This window comes from Gymnodraco acuticeps, unplaced genomic scaffold (assembly GCF_902827175.1).
Source record: "Gymnodraco acuticeps unplaced genomic scaffold, fGymAcu1.1, whole genome shotgun sequence".
NCBI classification, from domain to species: Eukaryota; Metazoa; Chordata; class Actinopteri; order Perciformes; family Bathydraconidae; genus Gymnodraco; species Gymnodraco acuticeps.
The window spans coordinates 4152310-4173431 of NW_022990966.1; the positions used below are offsets into that span (position 1 = coordinate 4152310).

Below are 21122 nucleotides of genomic sequence, written 5' to 3' on the forward strand. Positions count from 1 at the left end.
TCAGTTTTTATTTGAGTATTTGATGCTACTTTATACTTCTACTTCACTACATGTCTCACTACTATAATGAATTTAAACTTACAGTTAAAACATGCGGTGAATATATCCAAACATTGCGACAATTGATCGCATTTTAAATTATTTCAAAAGGTTGTGTTGTCACTTGCTGCCTTTTTCCTCATTCTGACTCACACTCAAGTGTTACGCTCTGAGGAAGCGTACAATAAATGCCAATAAATGATGCACGGCAGTAAGAATGCTCATGCAAACTCTACGTAAAAGCTGTGTATTGTATTTACATTTTATATGTTATATCTGTACATCGCACTGCATTTCAATCATTCTTGTTATTGGTATTCTGTGCAATGACAATAAAGCTAAATCTAATATAATCTAGAAAAAATGTCATCATGAAATCATTATAATTTCTTCTAGCATTTGCTTTTACTTTAGTCTACAATGTGTTATAAGAAACCCTGAATGGTATCGATCCCATCACCCAAAGAGTCTCCCCTGACACCTGAATTAAAAGACACACCAAGCCCTTACCAGATCTATGTGGAAGAAGGCAAGGAAAAATGAATTTCCCTTTTTGGAAATCAATACATTACCACTCAAAGTCATCAAATCCCTACGATTTCCCGGGGCGCTGACCTCCCGGTGGATCGAGGAGAAGACGAACGTACGCCCTCTGATATCGATACGGTGTCATGGAAAAAGATCATCGAGATCCAGAAGTGACAAAGGAAAACTGGATTTAATGTTTGGTTCTAAAACAAAAATCATTTTAATAAACAAGACCTGTCAGGTGAAATATGGAAAAGACAGCTTATTCTCGGGTGAATGTTTTGTCTTTCATCATAACAGTGGCTGCACTCTTTAACTAGCCTCGGGTTGATGGAGGCTAATCAGTTACAGCAGTGTGGGAACAATAATTATTTTCCCACCGTGTGTGTGTGTGTGTGTGTGTGTGTGTGTGTGTGTGTGTGTGTGTGTGTGTGTGTGTGTGTGTGTGTGTGTGTGTGTGTGTGTGTGTGTGTGTGTGTGTGTGTGTGTGTGTGTGTGTGTGTGTGTGTGTGTGTGTGTGTGTGTGTGTGTGTGTGTGTGTGTGTGTGTGTGTGTGTGTGTGTGTGTGGTGTGTGTGTGTGTGTGTGTGTGTGTGTTGTGTGTGTGTGTGTGTGTGTGTGTGTGTGTGTGTGTGTGTGTGTGTGTGTGTGTGTGTGTGTGTGTGTGTGTGTGTGTGTGTGTGTGTGTGTGTGTGTGTGTGTGTGTGTGTGTGTGTGTGTGTGTGTGTGTGTGTGTGTGTGTGTGTGTGTGTGTGTGTAGACTCATGTGTTTCTGTTTATGAGTTACGGCATCTCGTATCTAGGTTTCTGTGTAAACTCCACATCATGTGCATGTCTTGAAGTGGGCATATCTGAGTTTCTGTGTGTGTGTGTTTCTGTATTAGCGTGCACTGTAATAACCTCTGCCCCCCCTTCTGTGTTTCAGCGAGCGTACACTGTGATATTGGAGGCGTGGGACAGGGACAATGGCACACACAGCAATGGTAAGCATCATTTCACCAATTTAAACATTTTTCTGATGTCCGTCCTTTAATTTTGTCTTTGTATATCATAGCTCTAGTTAATGTGATTATTCTTAGGTCATGGTGTTTGTGTCACATTCTGGCTCAACTCATCCGTTTCTTTGGCTTTGATTTCTTGCTAGTAATCTACAGTTTTATTCCCATCAAATGGTTCACAGTGAAAGTGATGAGTATTAACAAGAACTAGCAAAAATGGGCCATTATGTCATGCTTACTCACACCTGTACGCCCGAGGTCTATTTGGTAAGCAGAATGGAAAGAAAGCCAACTCACCCACTCATATGAGACACCTGCAATCTGTTGACTAACATGAAAGGAATGGGAGACGTGTGCCATGTTGTGAGATTTGTGAATCTGTGCGGGAATGTCAAGTTTACCCATCAACGCTGCACCTTCAAAGTGAGGCATTGACTTCCTCATGCACCAATCTGATTTGTCATTGAGTTTCCTAACGCTCCTCCACCACCGTTTCCCATTTCTCGCCCTCTTCACGGTCACTCTGACTGTTTTTGGCCATCTCTATATAAAGCCTGTGAGAGCATTGCATCGTTAAGCCATTAATTACGGACCGCAGCAGCTTTTCTTTGCCCCTCTTTCCTCTGATGTCTGTCTCCTAATTAGCATCCCGACAGCTGTCCGGCTACTGCAAGCACTTCATTATCCTGAAGCGCTGTGACACGCTGCCATCTAGGCTGCCATGCCCCGGCCTGGACAGCAGCTCTCGTGGAGCGACACTTTGGTTTCTGATCACTCCACCACCTGTCGATGGTGCAGTGTCATGGGTGGAGGGATGCTTTAAAGGGGCTTTATTAGGCTTTTGGGGCTTTTTCCTTCCCTGTAGTGTGTTGTATAGGTTTGTGTGCATGTAATTGGTCTGCAAAGGCTTAAATCCCAAAGTTTACGGAACATAGTGACACCACTACGTAACACTAGCGCTCTATTGGCTAGCGCTCCAACACATTGTACGTGATAGGCTAAGAGGCGGGACATCTCTAAGTGGTTGACCAATCACAACAGAGCCGGCCAGCTAACCAATCAGAGCAGACTGGGCTCTGGTTTCAGACAGAGGGTGAAAAGAGATGCTGCAGCACAGACAGTAAGAGAAAAGTAAAGAGCTTTTTGAACATTAAAGCGTGGAAACATGTAGCAGTAGAGGAACAAAATACTAATATGAACCTGAAAATTAGCATAATATGTCCTCTTTAATAATCCTCATCGTGGTGAGGCAGGCTGGGGGCGCCGTGTCTTATCTTGAATACTTGGAGATTTTTCTCATTCGCGATCAAGTTTGATTCTTAAATCTGTCAGTGAGTCTGTCAGAAGCCAAGTGTCAAATTCAAACATAACAATTTCTTTGTATCAAATACTACACAAGTTAGGAATATAAATGTAATAATAAGAAACATTCCTCCATGGATGTGATGCTCAGATTTATTTTAGCAGGTATTTGGGCTTAAATTGTTATTATTTACTTCTCTGCGTATCTACTTTCACTCGAAACTTCACTTTGGGAATTCCTACATTGTTGGGAGTTGCTTTCGACAAACGTCAGAGAGCAGGGATAAACATGTTGCATCTAGCATTACTGAAACTGTTGCATAATTAAAGAGAGTGCTAGAGAATCGTCATGTACAGCAGGCCAGGTGTGAACAGGAATAAGAATGGAAAGATGTCACGACCAAGATTTTTTGGCCCAAGAGCCCATTCCTCAACACTGTCTTATATTTCTGTACGTAATACAGGTTTAATCTAAAGTGGACCCACAGTAAATTTAAAATAGAAAACTAAGTGTGACATCGTGTGAGCTTTCTGAAAACACAAAGTAGCCCATATTTGGTTTTTTTCAAAAGTATTTTGATTATTATTAATGGGGGAGGATTGTCAGTTGGACAACAGTATTTACAAAAGTTTACTGCATATATTAAGAAAAAGGCCTAACGGAGCGTCCACACAGCAGCGTGCGTTGACGCTTGGAGGTGGGCGTGTCTGAAGCTTGGGGATTTTTTGCGAGCAACGCGACCAACAACCAATCACATGAATCTCCCGCCCCCGACATAAAAAGCAATAGCAATGTTAAAACGAAGTAAACTGGATATAAAATCCCCAAACAGGCGAAAACCTACCAGTTTCATCCACTGTCTCTGCCACCTCCCTCCATGCCTCGCTCCTCCGGTTTGTATCCCGGTAGATGAACAGAGACTGATCATACAGCACCGGGTGCTTCACTACCGCTATAATGCATTTTCCCTCAATTTTTTTGAATATGAGGAAATGACCTGCGTAGTCTCTCCCAGCATACACGCGGTTTGATTGGCTAGCGCTTGTACTGGCAGATTTGCATAAACGGGATTTCATTGGCTGACGCCTCCGTCGAGGCGTCAAAAGTTGAACATTGCTCAACTTTTGAAGCCAGCAACGCCAGCAACGCTCCACGTCGCTTCCCAAAATGCAGTTCGGCTAAAAGTGACGTCACCCCATGGGCAGAAGCGTTGAAAGCTTCAACGCACGCCGCTGTGTGGACGGGCCATAAGCCTCCAATGGTCTTATCTTCTGAAGTTTGAGAATGTGCTGCTTTTCTCAGTTCTGTTGTTCACCATTGATTCTCTCCTGTAAATGTCAGAAAATACTGAAAATAGTTCATCCAAATTTCCTAGAGCCGATATTGACATACGATTTATTTTTTCTGACGATTGGTCGAAATCCTAGGTATTGCATTCACTGTCAAAGAAGACGTACAATGTTAACATTTGAGACGCTAGATTCAAAATGTTTTCATTGATGAACTCTGTGAGAGGTTATGATGGCAATTATAAAAGAAGCGAGGTTACTCCAGTGAGCGTTGTGTGAACAGGTCTGGGCAGCAGGTTGGAGAGTTCTCAGAAAATGAAGTCTGTGTGGAAGCTGTTTGGGCTTCAGGAAGCCCCCGCCTGTTTTAAATACAAAATAGAAAGCGCAGGAGAGGATGATGATGATGATGAAGTTAACTCTGTGTCGGTGGATTGTTGGCTGGTGTGGAGGGTACACATTATTTTGTTTACAGTGGGTAAGGATGGGTAATCCCCTCCATCATAAACCAGGGGAGAATTCAGTTGAGATAGCTTCCTTCTGTTAATCTTCTTCCTCTTTTCCATAAAGCTCTATTGTTATCCATCAACTGTTAAATACAGTTAATTGATTCACACACCATGAACGCACACACACACACACACACACACACACACACACACACACTGTAGTTTATTGTGTGGATTATTCTGCTGCTGAAAACAGTCACCAACACATTTACTTGTTCCTCCTTGTTGAGTAAAGTTTGCTTAAAACAAAATAATATATTTGGTAGATTTAAAAGATTAACGTCTTTATCATAAACCAGTGGGAATGAGAGCTACAGACAGGAAGTCATCACATATTTCGAAAGCCTTGAACTGATATTTTAATGGGATTTGTTGACAATAAAAACAATTTATATGATAAAAGTATTGCCAATCTTATCGCACAACACTGATGCACTGATGGTTTTGTACGTTATATTCAGATAAATGAAAACAACTAAGGTGATAGATGAGGTATTTGTAACGAAACTGTACTAATTCATGTCACATTACCACAAACTAACAATTTAAATATCTATGGTATCAATAAGTGGTACCCTACTGATATAATGATCAAGCATTATGTGAGCAATGAACTTAAGGTAATTTTCATATTTCCTGACGTGGGAGTGTGCCGCAAGCTGTATGCTGCAATAATAAGATGCATTATAATGTTTTTGCAATTACACGAAACCATTTCAAAGTTGATTAAGTGCAATTTCTGTACCTTATAATTTGAACTCCACCCAGCTGAAGCAACAAGCAGGTTAAAACAAATCAGCAAAGAGAGAGAAGAGAGGTATATCCACCTCTTTTACTGATCACAAATGTATGTAACAGTTTGTTGGTGCCACACTGAACCGCCTGCAGGAAGATGCTTTCCAAAACAAAATAACTGCTTGACAACCGGGTTATCATCGCTGAATCACTTTCAGAGTGAGAGGGTTGTTCGGGCATGGCCTGTTGTGCTTTCATATGCAGCCATTATCTACAACCAACATAAGACTAAGGGCTCACGAAATGATTGCAGGTTTTATTTATAGTTTCTAGTTGTAGGAGATTTTTGTTCTCTTGGCATATGTGATGGAAATTCAACATTTACATATTTTTTTAAATCCAATGATCATGGTTTTCACTGAAAAATAAATACTGGAAGACAATTTAATTTAAAGGGGATCTATTCTGCTCATTTTCAGGTTCATATTTGTGAATATGTGAACCTGAAACGATGTGATTGGTTAGCTGACCGGCTCTGTTGTGGTTAGTCAACCGCCTATATATTTCCCGACCCTTAACCTATCACGTACAATGTAGGGGTGTAACGGTATTCGTCCCGTACCATCACGGTTCGGACGTCACGGTTCGGTGCATGCAGTCACACGACGAATACGTCTTTTTTTTACGAGTGGGAAAAAAGTCTGTCATTCAGGGAAGACTACAATATGTATAATCCAGGGGGTGGTATTGCGCCTAAAAGCTGTTTGCCAGCCACACTTAAACAACAAATGAAGAAGAAGAAGAAAACACAACAAAACAAACAAAATACAAGAAGAAGAGAAGTTAGTATTGGGAGTTCAGATTAGTGATAGGAATTATGGCTCTTTGAAGGGAGCTGGATCTTATGGCTCCGTTCCTTTGCGAGAGCCGTTCAAAAGAGCCATTTTTTTAAAGGGGGCGGGGTTAATAGGTTTACCTGCGAAATATACCTTTTATAATTCAATCAAATGTAGCCCAGTTTTGACTAATGATTTATATGTGTACACATATATCACTTAAATTATTCAATACATCCTTTGTACTGAAGTATTCAAAAGTAAAAATTACATTTTTAATATAAATGATTTGCTGTGGCCAATTGTTTTCATTGCATTTACAGACCCTTGTAACTCTCTGACTCTGATTGTAGAACCACGCAAAAAAAAAAGCAGATAGCAATACCTATACAAACTGACAACAAATCTTTGCTGAGCCTAAAAATAATCATAAATAAATAACATAATGAAAATAAATATATTGCAATGCTCAAAACAGCAGCATCCAACAGTCTCTAATCCTTGGATATTACATGTCACTGCATGCATGCACGGAGCACCCGTAGCGCGGAGATCATCATATCATTCTGTCTTGTATTACTTTTTTTTTTTTAAAATGGCTCGTTCACGGGCGCGAGCCGGCTCCCATCGTTCACTTAAAAGAGCGGCTCGTTCGCAACTGACACAGTTCAGATAACACACAGGAGCTAAAAGACCCACCTGCTTCTTTTAAATCAGCCGTGTGGGAACATTTCGGGTTCCCTTTGGACTACAATAACGATGGAGTGCGAGTGGTGGATCGGACCATGGATGTATAATAAGAACCACTAAATCATATCAGAAGGCATCACCGGAGCCCGGCAAAAGACAACAGCAGTTCAACAGCTCATCCCCGCTGTTTTTAAGAAGCCAATAGACAAGAAAGCCGAGAGACCAAAATAAATAACAGAAGCTTTTGGCATATACTTTTCAACGGCTATGCAATAGTGGAGGACCCCGGCTTTTATTGATTGTGATTGAAACACTTATTTATTTTGTAATATTTTCAAGACATTCTTTTGAGTTTTACAGCTTATTGAACCTTTTTGTTTGACATCAGCCATTATAGATAATATGGCCATCTGAGTGTGTGTGGTACTGTTAGTGGTTTGTTTTTAACTGTAATATAGTTAATTATTCAAAATGTTAGAGTTGCTTATTTTTAAACTGAAACTTGCACTGCTGTTCAAAATAAATAACAACAAACCTGGAATTATGCATTTGGGACTTTTTTTTGCTTTTTCTTGTTGTACGTGACCCCCAAACCCAGGTACATACCGAACCGTGACTTCTGTGAACCGTTTACAATGTTCATTTTATTTTTGCAAAACACTAACAACGGCATGTGTTTAGCCAACATTTTACGACGTTGGTTTCTTTTGTAAAATGAAATAGAAAGGGGGCTTTGTATATGAGTGCGTGTATTCCTCAAATTAAGCCACTAATAATCAACTGCTGGGGTTTTATTTTTGAGCATTTAAGACACACTCATGTGGGCCAGATGGGGAAAATGTGACTTTTTTTCCGAAAACCATCAAATGTCCGGTGAAGGAAAACAAAATAAACTTATTTTAACTAGCATCATAAACACAGCCCTGTCTTCAGTTCAAAGATCACCACAGTTACAAGTGACAAGCTGTCAAGAGGTCAAAGTAAAAGTGTCACAGCCCCCTAACAAAACAGTCCAGTTACAGGTGGCTTGTTGCATTCAAGTAGAAAAAAGTCACGCTTTGTCTCTGAAATGAATCTTCTCCTCAGTTTTCTCTGGACACGATCAGCTTCTCGGATCTGAAGCCCCCTGTTGTTTATGTAACGTGTTTTTTGTAATGGCCCACTCTCTCCTGCTCTCCCTAGTAACAGCGGCCTCTCTTAGTGTGTCTCCTCACTACAGAGGGAGCTCATTGGTCTATATTTTTATATCTAATTGCTGGAGAAGAGCAGCAGCGAGTGTTTCAGGTGGTGGGTGTGGGACTGGAAACTGTGGCAGTTGGTTAGCTCGCACAGAAACTCAGTAAATCAGGACAGCCTGGAAATGGATCCTTTCTCTATACAGTGTCAAACTTCAGCAGCTATGGAGATGATTTTAGAAAAGCAAAGGGATATGTCTCAAGTTTTACACAGTTTATGCGATGAAAACATAACATTTTATACAAGGTAAATGTCAGAACAAATTTAAAGTTATCCCTAATAAATGTGGCAACATTTAAATGTAGCAAGTCTAATCCAGCTGATAGGGTATAAAAGAGGAAACTTACTTTTTTAATGGTAAACTATTATTTCAGAATTAATTGTTAGAGTTCAGGTAAAACAATACATCTTTATGTTAATCTTAAGTGACAAAAGTTTAATTAATTTACTTTAAATTGATTTATTCTATTTACCTTATTGATCCCATATTCAGAATTTGCATACATTTCCCAATTTAGGATCAATAAAGTCAAACTAACCTAATTGAATCCCCATTTCCCATTTGTTTATGAGTCAACAACATTCTCCTTCTCCTTCTTCAACCACTAAGAGATGTCCCGCCCCTCAGCTTATTACGTACAATGTGTTGGAGCGCTAGCCAAATAATCCTAGGAAATGTTGGAATGCAATAAAATTGATATCCACCGGTGAGATCCGTAATGAGCTACCTCCGTGCCTTACCACAGCATCTGGCACTATATCGGACAGGGCCACTATGTTAAATTGCTTTAATGAGCATTTTGTGTCCTGCGGTTCTGTTTTATTCTGTTTCTAACTCTGCTTCTGTGAACACCCCAATCCGTGACTCTGAACAATGTGGTCTGGAAAACCCTTTCAGTTTTACTCCTTTTACTGTCAATGTTGTTCATGAAGCCTTATCTAAGCTAGATCCTAAGAAACCGGCTGGCCCGGACAACGTAGAACCTTTCTTTTTAAAGATAGCTGCAGATTGTATTGCTCTTCCTCTCACTACTCTTTTTAACCTCTCCCTCAGCACAAATGCAATTCCAAAAGTATGGAAGTCAGCTTATGTCTTGCCTTTGCTAAAAGGAGGGGAGGCAACTATTTTAAATAACTATAGGCCAATCTCTAAATTGTCAGTTCTGGCGAAGGTGCTCGAACGCCTAGTGAGTGAACAGGTAAAGGAGTTTTTATGTAAAAATGATATCCTGTCTAAACATCAGTCAGGCTTCAGAAAACAACACAGCACCATCACTGCCACAATGAAAGTGGTGAATGACATTACGAGTATTTTAGACAATAAGCAGAGATGTGCAGCTCTATTTATTGACCTTTCAAAAGCGTTTGATACCGTCGATCATCGCATCTTAAAGCAGAGGCTACTCAGTATCGGCATATCCAGCCATGCAGTGGGTTGGTTTGTGAACACTTTGATGAGCTGTCTTCTGAGTGGTTAAACATTGCTAATGGTGTTCCTCAAGGTTCTGTTTTAGGTCCACTTTTATTCTCCATATCAACAGTTTAGGTGAAAATGTGGATGAAGCTACTTTACATTTTTATGCGGATGATACCGTGATGTACTGTGCAGGTCCCTCCATTAAGGAGGCTGGTGTTAAATTGCAGGCTGTTTTTAACATTATTCAGACTCAGCTTGCTGAACTTAAGCTTATTTTAAATGTTGATAAAACCAAGGTAATGCTATTTTCAAAAGCTAAAAAGACACCAGAGCCTGTTTTGGATATTGTTACTATGCAAGGACAAGTACTTGAAGTGGTTACCAGTTATAAATACCTAGGTATCTGGCTTGATGATTGTCTTACTTTTAAACTTCATGTCAATAACCTGCTTAAAAAGCTGAGGGTTAGACTAGGTTTCTTTTTCAGAAACAAGTCCTGTTTCTCTTTTGAAGCCAGGAAAAGGCTAGTCACTGTGACCTTTTTACCTGTGATGGACTATGGTGATTTGATCTATATGAATGCACCTGCCCATTGCCTGGAAAAGTTAGATGCCGCCTATCACAGTGCCCTGAGATTTGTTACTAACTATAAAGCACTTACTCATCACTGTACCCTGTAGGCCAAGGCAGGTCTGCCTTCACTAACTGTACGGAGGCTCAGTCACTGGTACATGTTCATTTACAAAGCCATGTTGGGGAAACTACCTTTTTATATCTGCTCTCTGATCTCTCGACGAATTGAAAGTACATATTGCCTGAGATCTCATGATGTTGTTTTATTAAATGTGCCAAGTGCTAGGACTGTCTTAGGGAAGAAAGCTTTTAGTTGTGCAGCTCCACTAAATTGGAACAGTCTGCAAACATGTTTAAAACTGAGCACTTTGGTTCCCCTGCATCATTTTAAAACTCAGCTGGGTGACATGCTGTTTGATACTCATGGTACCTGTCTCTGTAAATAGAGTTTGTAAACTGTACCCTGTACATTATGTTGTATGTCATCCTTATTGTTGTTCTGTTGTTTTTATGTTACATGTGTAACTAATGTCCTGCAGGTCACCCTTGAAAAAGAGATCTTTTGATCTCAAGGGGCTTTCACCTGGTTAAATAAAGGCTACAAACAATAGACGTGCGAGTGTTAACATAGTGATGTCATTATGTTCCAAAAGTAAAGCAAATAGTGCAATAGAGGGATTTCAGGCAGACAATTTACATGCAAAAAAACCTATATAACAAAAAGCACAATAGGGCCCCTTTAAGACATTTGCTAGCAGTTTTCCACTTAGCTCCTCCCACTGAAGACAGAGCTGAGTTGGTACGATGAGCTCTTTCCTATGTCGCTTTTCCTCGTCTGCTCCACTTCTCTTATTATTTCCGGCCTGGCTCCAATGGAGTCAGGGGTGGATATCCTGAGAGTGGGGGTGGGCAGAAAAGCATTTTGGGTTATCAAGTTCTTGCAGACCTCGCTACACCCTCGGTTTGAGCTCGCTTTATTCTCCTATTTTCTCCTCCTTCTTTCTTTTGCAACATATTTGGTGCAACAGAGTGATGTTTAACGGATGTGAGTCCTTCCTTCTGATCTGTGCTCACAACAGCCATCTTGGATCGTCTTATATCACTAAACACCGGGTTGTTGGGTCAAATCCCATTACCGGAATCAGTGCTGCTTCTTGGAATGTCATTCAGAATTTGTGTTGTTTAGACCATGCTATCAAACCGACCCAAATACTTGACCTGTTGAGTGTTTTTAATTTATTCAGTGCTTATATGCATCAAGTCAACCAGGATTTAAAGAGCAGCTTTCGAGCAAATCAAATACACTTCAAAGTGCTTTACAAGCAACTGACGAAAAATAGGACGATACAAGTAGTAAAATGTTAAAAATAACATTAATGTGTTTTTTAATTTAAGTCATAATGCTCAAAAGTTTAAAAAAATTACATTGAGATAAATGGTAAAGATGATAATGAAAATAAGTAGGCTACTATTGTAGAGACCTAATATTACAAAAAATAGTTGGTTATTCAATTTCAAGCAAAACTTTATTTATACAAAACATTCTAGCGAATTAAATGCACTTCAAAATGCTTTTGACAAAACTACCATGCTAACAAGTTGTAAAATGTTAAAAATAAAATAAATGTAACAATTTATATTGTTCAACTGTATAGTGTCTATACATTACAGTGACATAAATAATAAAACCATATAATTATAAAACACTACATCAAAGCCAGACTAATACTAAGCCCCTTTTAGTAAAACAACTATTTTCTGCTCTAACACTGATTTATTTGTCTTGTTTCCAGATGAGGAGCTTCTGATTGAGCGCAGCATCCACAAAGGGATGATAAACCCCGGCGAAGAGAAGCAGGTGGTAGAGTATAAGAGCTCCTTCACCAGCCTCGAGTACACCATCCGGGTCCGCTGCGATGAAAACTACTACGGCGTCAAGTGCAACAAAGTCTGCCGTCCCCGTGACGACTACTTCGGGCATTACGTGTGCGACCAGCTGGGGAACAGAGGCTGCATGGAGGGCTGGACAGGGCCTGATTGCAATACAGGTACAAGGGGGGTCTGCAGCAGAACACAGGATACAGGGGGATGGGGTTTAATTAGAACTGATTTATATTGAATTATAAGAGATTTGTTACTATTTAGTAGAGCTGTAACCAATTATCAAAGCCTTATTATTAAATCAAGAGTATGAAAGTATACATAAAGCCCAACCTCTAGTGAGTTGGTGGACATTTTTTTTTTATGTTTTCATTTCCTGCCAGAAATCAGATTAAATACATCAAAAAATGTATTCGTTCATTTATTATTATTTATATTATTTATTATTTTTATATATTTTTAGCAAATATTTTCAATTTCTTTTAAACCAACATTATTAATGGAAATCACAATTTTGGACATTGACATTAATTTAATTTTTAAACACAAACTTAATCAATAAATACAAAAATATGGTACATTTAACAGATTTTATCAAATGAAGAAGGAAAACAATAAATGATAACACTTTATTGTGCTTGTACTCCTATAGCATTTGAAATCTGATCAGATATTTGCATTCCTTAAGTACCTGGTCTAGACATGGACGAAGCTTTCTTAGTCTCTACCTCCTCACTGCCCTTTTTCATAAAAACACTTGGAAGTCCACTGATGTTCATGTCAAGTGTCACTTTGTAAGAATTCAAAGAATGTTAGGAAACTCTCGTCAGCGCTGTAGACACCTTCAATTTTCCGACATTGACTCTGCCATCCATTGTTAACGCTGCAGAGACTCTCTTGCATTTCACAAAAAAGAAAAAACACAGGAAATTAGATTGTAGTGATTTGACCACCTGCAAAACAAAGTGCCAGCCATGCAAAGACTCTTCCATTGAAATCATTTGAAGTGATGGTGTAAAGAATGCTGATATCTGATTTGAAACTAACACTAACTTGTCACTTTCTGTTTCCTTTTCCAAAAGCCATCTGCAAACAGGGATGCAGCCTCGAACACGGGACATGCAGCGTGCCGGGAGAATGCAAGTGAGTCACCCCCCCTCCCCCATTTGTAATTGTTTGTTTGTTTGTTTATTCCACTTAGTTCACCTTTGTTCCACTTGTTGTTAAGTGATGTCGAACATGCTTTTGTTTGGATGGGAAGAGTTTAATGAGGAGTGGTGATGATGAGGAACGGGGGGGGGAGGGTCTGTTGCTGGTAACATAGCAAGCAGCCTCACCCCCTACCTCCCCCATCCAAGTTGTATGGGTGCCCCCCCCCCACCCCGTCCCTCCACCTCCATCCCTCAGCTCCACTCTGATTCAGAAGCCATTGTTCTGCTTCCTGTTTTAAAGCTGACACACACACAGACACACACACACACACACACACACACACACACACACACACACACACACACAGACACACACACACACACAAAAGCTCTGTTTTTTTTGTTATACACTTCCTCCCTCGTCCACCTCCAGCATTAGAGAGGCACGGTGCCTCCCCCCCCCCCCCTGTAATGTCTGCAGCCCGCATCACCTCCTCCTATCCCGGGTCTTGTTATGGCTGGCACTCGATGCATTCCACCCAATAATAGGCTACAGGCAACAGGCAGGGATGCAGAGAGGATGGAGGGATATATCAGCTGAAGGGACTACTTTCATAGTCAAGAACATAAAAAACATAAAAAAGGAAGTAGTCATCACAATAACCAAAAGTTAGTCTGGTGACTGATAGCCGGATAATGGCCACTCATGTGTTTGTATTATCTTCTCTAGTGTCAAAAATAGCTCATGAAGAAATAACTGATTTTGAGAATTATAAGTCGAGATTGAAACTGACAAACAATGACAAATAGGTGGAAACTGAATGAGAAACAGGCCATTTCTATCGTAGATGGAGTGAAGTTAGATACAGTATTATGACATTTAAAAAAAGGCTGACCAGGCGCTTGTTGTGCAGTTATGTAAAGAGGAAAGGCAGCAGAGGGACATTTAGATTTGATTACATGAGAAACTGAGCTGTGCATTTAGACACAGCGGAGCATGAGAGCTTTAAAAAGCCCAACTGCTCACACACACTCACACACACAGTAGCAAGTATTTGGGAAGAGGCGAGATGGCAGAGGGGAGGGGGTGGAGGACATTTATATATCGAGGCAGGTTTGATTTAGTTAAGATCTCGTAAAGAAAAAGAAAAAGTGACGCTGACATTTTCATCGGAAATGGCCGGAGGATTTGAAGAGAGAGGAACATGTGTCAACATGTGATTTTAGAGCTTTATCACAACCAGTAACACACACACACACACACACACACACACACACACACACACACACACACAGACACACACACACGTATACACATAGCTGAGAAAAAGAGAAGCAAACATCCATCCAATATAAGGGTACAAAAGTTTGTTGTTAGTTATGAGAGTCCATGTCAATCACAACGTGACATCAGTGTAGGAGAACAGCTGTAAGCGCAAAAGCTAGTTAGCATACATGTATATCAAAAACATTTCAAACAACAAGGATGATGCTGAAACTATTATACATTTCTAATGTAACTTCTAACCTGATGTACCCTAAATATTAACAAATAATTTATAGTGTACTTACTGCGTCGTTATTTAGCTTTCAGCTACATTTCAGAGTCATCACTAAAATAACATTTTGAAACAAATGCGGTTCTGACGTGAATTTTTGTGGCAAGCTCCAGAAAAAGATTCCCACAACTTGGCTTGTTTCTAACTCAATATAAAAGTATATAAGACTGATATCACACTTCAATTATGAGCAAAACTAAAAAAAATAAGGCTTAAATTAGCCGTTGGGTAAACAAAACAATCATCCTTTTGTCACATTTTCCAAACAAATTATGTGAAAGTGAAAGAGAGAAAAATAAAGCGACAGAAGGGCTAAAGAAAGAGAAAGCAGTGAGAAACAGAAAGGCAGAGCAGCAGCCTGGCAGAGGAAAACTAAAAGTGTGTGTTTGGTATCTTGTTTCTTACACACAGCGCATTCACAACCTACGCTCCCTCATGTGACACTACTAAACATGTAGCTAGGCAACAGCGGGCTAAGTCCGTCCGCTGGATTTGGGCGCGAGGCTTTCCTGTAAATTATTCAGCACACAAACACACACACACACACACACCCACAGGCCCCTCTACCCCTGCCCACCGTCCCGTCCTCTGGGTGTGGTTTGTCTGAGGGGCAGCAGCGGAGCAGGGGTTTGTGGGCAGGCGGGATATTTTGGGCTCCTGCTGGCCCCTCGAGGCCCCTCTCATTGATGGGATGGCAGCAGCCCAGCGACGGGGCTTGGGGTAATGCCACCCTTTGCTCCAAACCATTTCCCTGCACTCCCACAATGCAGCCAGACAGACTGTCCACGCTGCTGCACCCTGACAGTGTGCAGGGCACCACCGCTGACCACAGTGCCGGACAGCCGCACACATAAACAATGTACGGCTCTGGCTCTCACACACACACACGCACACACACACACACACACACACACACACACACACACACACACACACATAACTGGGCTTTTACTCACGCTGCGGTCAAACTGCAGTTAAGAGAGTTTCAGCTTACAAATTGTGCATGCAGCTAAACTGGTCGTGCATGCTTTGACATAAACAGATCTTTGTCATGGTTGCATTTTTATTATGTGATTTATTGATAATGAGTTCTTTATAAAGGAACTCCACCTACATAGAGATTCCCAGCTATTGACAGGGTAATATTAGGTTCCCAGTTATAGAAGAAGATATATTTTAAAACCTGGATTAATAAACTAGGCAAGACAAGGCAAGTTTATGTTCATGACACATTTCAACAAAAGGTCATTTAAAAAGCTTTCCAAAAATCATTAACAACATTAAGATATATAGTGCAAAAGTAACACATTACCAAGCGACATTAACATACATATAAAAACAGTCATTAAAAGCCAAGAGAATACAAATAAAACAAGGTAAGATAGAATAATACAGGTATACAATGCAAGAATAAAAGTGACAGTGCGATATGAGTGGTTATTTGATTTATTATGCACACATAAAAGTCTTCAGCCTGGATTTAAAGTAGAATAGACTTCCTTTATTGTCATTACACCAGGTAAAACCAAATAAAAATAACAACAATCCTGATAGAAGTAGTGAGTTGCACTGGACCTATATATAGAGCATAAAGAAAGGGACTGATACCGGACAATACCCAGCATGCTGCAATACATTACAGCTCACTACAGAGCAGGACCCCAAGTGTTTGGTCGGCATCCATTTTGAAGTGTTTGTGGATGGACATTGGTAGTGTGGGGGGGGGGGGGGGGGGGGGCGTTTGTTCCCTAAATAGCTCCCCGACGGAGAAATGACAGGACAGGTGGGGCAAGGTTACCACTGGCCTTGGAATAACAGAGTGCTGCCATAAACCAACAGATTAGCTAACCCTGCACTGGCCTCCCCTTCGAGACGTCGAACCCTCGTTCCACAAACCCCACACTCATTCCAAGTGTGGCCCCCCCCCCACACAGATACACTCAGGAAGAGGGCTGAGAGAAGATATGCAACACATGACACAAAAACAGCATCTTAGCAAGTCATTTTTGTCCATAATTGAATGCTTAACATATTTTCTGAACATTGCTGAAACAATATAAGTGTATTGATAATCAATTAAATAAAAGAAAAACAACAAAATACAGTTTTTACAATTTAAAGATGATGGACTTGTGAGAGAAATATTGTTACAGGCATTAAGATAATAGAGAGAATAATCAATAATAAGTACATTCATCAGCTTCAGCCCTATGTTATATAACTAGTGAATAACTGGCATCTTAGCAACTCACTTGATTCTGGTGCAGGGTCTTATTCTTGGTAGTGCACTTATTTCTACAAAGTCTTTGAAGAGAGAGTTGCTCTTCCTGAGAAAATTATTAGAGTTCACTTAAGGACATAATGACTTCATAACTATCAGCAAATAAAGTAAAAAATGAACATGAATGATAGCACTTGATAGCATGTTAGGACACACACACACACACACTCAGGAATGTCCCTGGCGCTGTGTGTCCTAAGATTAGGAGCCGCAGCAAACATGTCATTCACCTTGATGAAGATGTTCTGTCCGACAAATCACTGCCAAGTCAACCCTCCTGTTTTATTCTGGACTTTTCTACTAAACATGTTTCCTTCATCTAATCGCCTTCCGCTTTCTACATAACTTGAAAGCATTTCCCTTTTTTCCTGGCATCTCCAGCATTCCTCATGTTTACCAGGGGACGTTAAACTGGCACGCTGCCCGGCACCATGCGCTGCTCACACATTGTAAACGTATTAAATGACTTGTTTGTTATCGCAACGTCACTATCATTGTTTTTCATGAACAACACCCCGTGTTATTAAGTGCATCTTTGTGCCTGATATCCGCTCAGGCTGAAGCACAATTTAACAACGTGCTAATAGTAGGAAGGAAAAGGAAATAATGAAAGATAGAAGAAGTACATTAAACTGCAGGGATTCCTCTCAGGTGCACATTATATCTCACTCTATAAAACTAACCCTCCTCCGCGCTGTGTTCAGGTGTAACTACGGCTGGCAGGGTCCGCTGTGTGACGAATGCCTGCCGTACCCCGGCTGTGTGCACGGGACCTGCAACGAGCCCTGGCAGTGCACCTGCGAGAAGAACTGGGGGGGTCTGCTCTGTGACAAAGGTATTATTCAGCCGCACAATAACTACGTATATCTATCTTTTGGATAACTATAAGTGCTGAGTCAGAGGCAACTTGCTTTGGATTATCAAGGAGGTTTCACTTATGATCTAAAAGGCCTCTTCAGGTCATTTGGATAATTGATGGAGTTCATTATGGTATAAAATTGATTTGGTTTGTAGATTTAAAATACTTTTCTAGTGTTTTATATACGCTAACTCTGAATGTTTCATAATTTATATCTTAGGTTTTCCAAAGCATGCTGAAGGAATTTAGATCGTATTAAATAGTTTTTGAACTTTTCAGACGGACATTGGTTTCAATTATTTTCCATTTGCATTGGTTGCATTGATGTAAAACATGTTCAAGATGTTATCCCTAAACAATAACTATAACAACATTAATGCAGGCTTCATACTCACTGTGATAGATTTCAAAACTCATGCAACTTCCAAGAAGTACATTGAAACACTACAGTATGATTTTCAAACAGTATTTTTAATTTCCAGTAAATGGGCTAAACCTGCACAGCGTTGAGTTACGCCACATGCCGTTAGTGGCATGAGGTAACCGTGTGATTGGTCAAGATGCAGAAGTAGAAATTATGTTTTCCAGTAAATATGTTCTTACATTGTGTTCCTTGTAACCCACAATCAGATGTTCTGCAAGAAAAAAAGTGAAATATAGCCTGAAAGAACAATTGTGTGTAACTGTTAAAGAGCACAGAGCTGCAGAATGATGACATGTGCAACATTTAAACTATATTTAGATTTATGTTTTTTCTTTTACATTTCCTTAGCTGTCAGATATCTCCTGCCCTAATTCTCCCTTTGTCAAGTTGCCTATTATTTGTTACCCGAGTGCTTCACACAGAAAAACACAGGAGGGTAAATTAAGTGGTTTTTTTCATCTAGATCTGAACTACTGTGGGACCAACCGGCCCTGTAAGAACGGAGGGACGTGTATGAACACAGAGCCCGATGAGTATAACTGCGCCTGTCCCGACGGCTACTCTGGCAAAAACTGCGAGATTGGTGAGACTATGAATCAAATTAACTAATTAATTAAAGTTGGTTTGCCATGTCACGTCCAAGGCAACGTTAGATATATCCAATTGAAGATTTACAAGCATTGCTAATTTGTTCTTAACTTTTCTCTGTAGCGGAGCATGCCTGTGTTTCCAACCCCTGTGCTAACGGAGGGACGTGCCATGAAGTCCCATCAGGCTTTGAGTGTCACTGTCCAGCAGGATGGTCCGGGCCCACCTGTGCTAAAGGTGAGGGGGCAATACAAAAATATAACCTACAAATAATATGTGGTCTGTTCGGTTGCGCACAACAAGTTCTACAACATCTATTTACTTCTCTCCAATCACTGCTTGATCGGGTTTTTGATTCTTAATATTCTTTGTAAAGAGCTTTGTGTTTGGGATTCAACTAAGTCAAAGTATTTAAAATATCAGAGTCTAAGCTACAATTTTAGACATTATTAAGGTGATCAAAATGTATTTCTTTGAATTTGGGGCTTCAATTTCATTCTGATATTAGGGCATATATAAAGGTATTGACTAACAGCTTTTAAATAAGAAGTTTTTAAGTAAAAAAATATCGGTACATTCTTTTTAAATAATGGGATTTGTATTTTTCCACCAGATTTAAATCCCTGGCAGGGTGTAGGCGGGTAACGCCTTTATCTTTTAGTGGTTTTATGATGGATTTATAAAGTTAGGAGAGGAACTAAACAGGCTAATTTAGCAGCGACTTGCAGTGTTTCACCATCCCAGTGGTCTGATTTTAAGAACTTCCAAACTATCTGATGAGTATGCAAACATAAATCAATATCACCAGTGGTAGCTGGTGTGTGACTTTTATAAATGATAATTGGCTTCAACATGAGTCTGGTTTATATTTCAGACACGGACGAATGTGCCTCCAGCCCCTGTGCTCAGGGCGGGACCTGCGTGGACATGGAGAACGGCTTCGAATGCCTCTGTCCTCAACAGTGGACGGGCAAGACCTGCCAGATAGGTACGTCTCACTGAGTGATTAATAAGATTAGCCTTTTATAGTTTGAGTAACTCGTTAGTGTACATCTGATCATTGCTTAATGTCATTTTCTGTAATAAAGCCGATGTGTTCAGTGTGTGTTGCACGTAAAACGAATGTCCCATTTTCTTGCAGAGTTACAGCATATCTGGGTGTTTGTTTATGCCGCTGTGTCGTTTAACCAGTAGTATTACTGCAGGAGGGCCACTCATTTCAAATGGGAGTGTGTGTTTGTATATATGCACGCCCAATGGACACACTCACTGGGTATCATCTGCAACTCGAGCCAGGTGACTTGAGAAAAGCTAAAAATAACCTCCAGCCTGGCAACTGCTAGCCTTGGGACAAAATAAACGCGAGGGGGGGGGGGTTATATTCGGCTCCAGACTGGGCGTAACGGGGTTGCATCTACGGTGAGGCGACTCCCCGACATAGTGGAGCCCTTACCCCTCTAAACCTCACCCAGGAAACACTTCATAACCTGTAAACACACGCGGGGAGCAACAGAAATGCTTTGGTTTGTGTTACAGGTTCTGGTGAGCGGGATGAGGAGGAGGGGTAGTGGGAGCGGGCGAGGCTGGGTTTTTGGGAAGGGGTTGGGGTGTTTAGTTTCAGGCCGGCCAACAGGTGCCGCTTACCTCCTGGGAGTAGTATTAATGCACTGAGTCGGTTTATAGTGAGGCGGCAGGGCGGGTGCGGCGATGGCTGCCTCTGAAACTGACCACTTGGAATGCCGCAGGTTGGCCTTCAGGGAATGCTATAGAGAGACATTAACCCCAAAGGAGGGGTGAGGATAGAGCAGTGGGGCGCTAGGCACATGAAACCCAGTGAGACATAGAGTTCACCCTGTAAATGTTCTGGCAATTTTACATGAAAAAGACCTCGGGTAATGTACCTATAAAAGTTATGAAAGAAATCTGAGATACAGCAGACAGGCCACACCACACACAGGCTCGAATTTGCATATTAGACACTTGAAATGTTCCAAACTGTAAAAGCTATTGCATAATAATCATTTCTACTGCACAAGAAAATATGTTCTTCTGATGTCAGCTATTTTTTTAATGTAACTTCATTAAAGGTTATTGTTTTCCTTATGAGGAGGAAGAAGAGAACGCTTTCATTGAGCTGCAAAGAAAGTTATTATACTAATGCATAGTTTCAGTCAAATACCGTAAAGGCATTGCAGGCTCTTTCCAAAACAATCATTGAGCAGTTCCGGAA

General features: G+C 40.6%; 1 protein-coding gene across 4 annotated transcripts in view; it reads left to right on the forward strand.

The window, feature by feature from the left end:
- LOC117558884 (protein jagged-2-like) overlaps window positions 1-21122 on the forward strand; it is a 54913-nt gene that overhangs the window by 15230 nt on the left and 18561 nt on the right. For all 4 annotated transcript variants that reach the window (XM_034235360.1, XM_034235358.1, XM_034235359.1 and 1 more), the window contains exons 3-9: window positions 1492-1549; window positions 11943-12197; window positions 13113-13173; window positions 17726-17856; window positions 18768-18887; window positions 19016-19129; window positions 19767-19880. In XM_034235360.1, the coding sequence (XP_034091251.1) occupies window positions 1492-1549; window positions 11943-12197; window positions 13113-13173; window positions 17726-17856; window positions 18768-18887; window positions 19016-19129; window positions 19767-19880 (853 nt within the window). The remainder of the gene's footprint in view (window positions 1-1491; window positions 1550-11942; window positions 12198-13112; window positions 13174-17725; window positions 17857-18767; window positions 18888-19015; window positions 19130-19766; window positions 19881-21122) is intronic.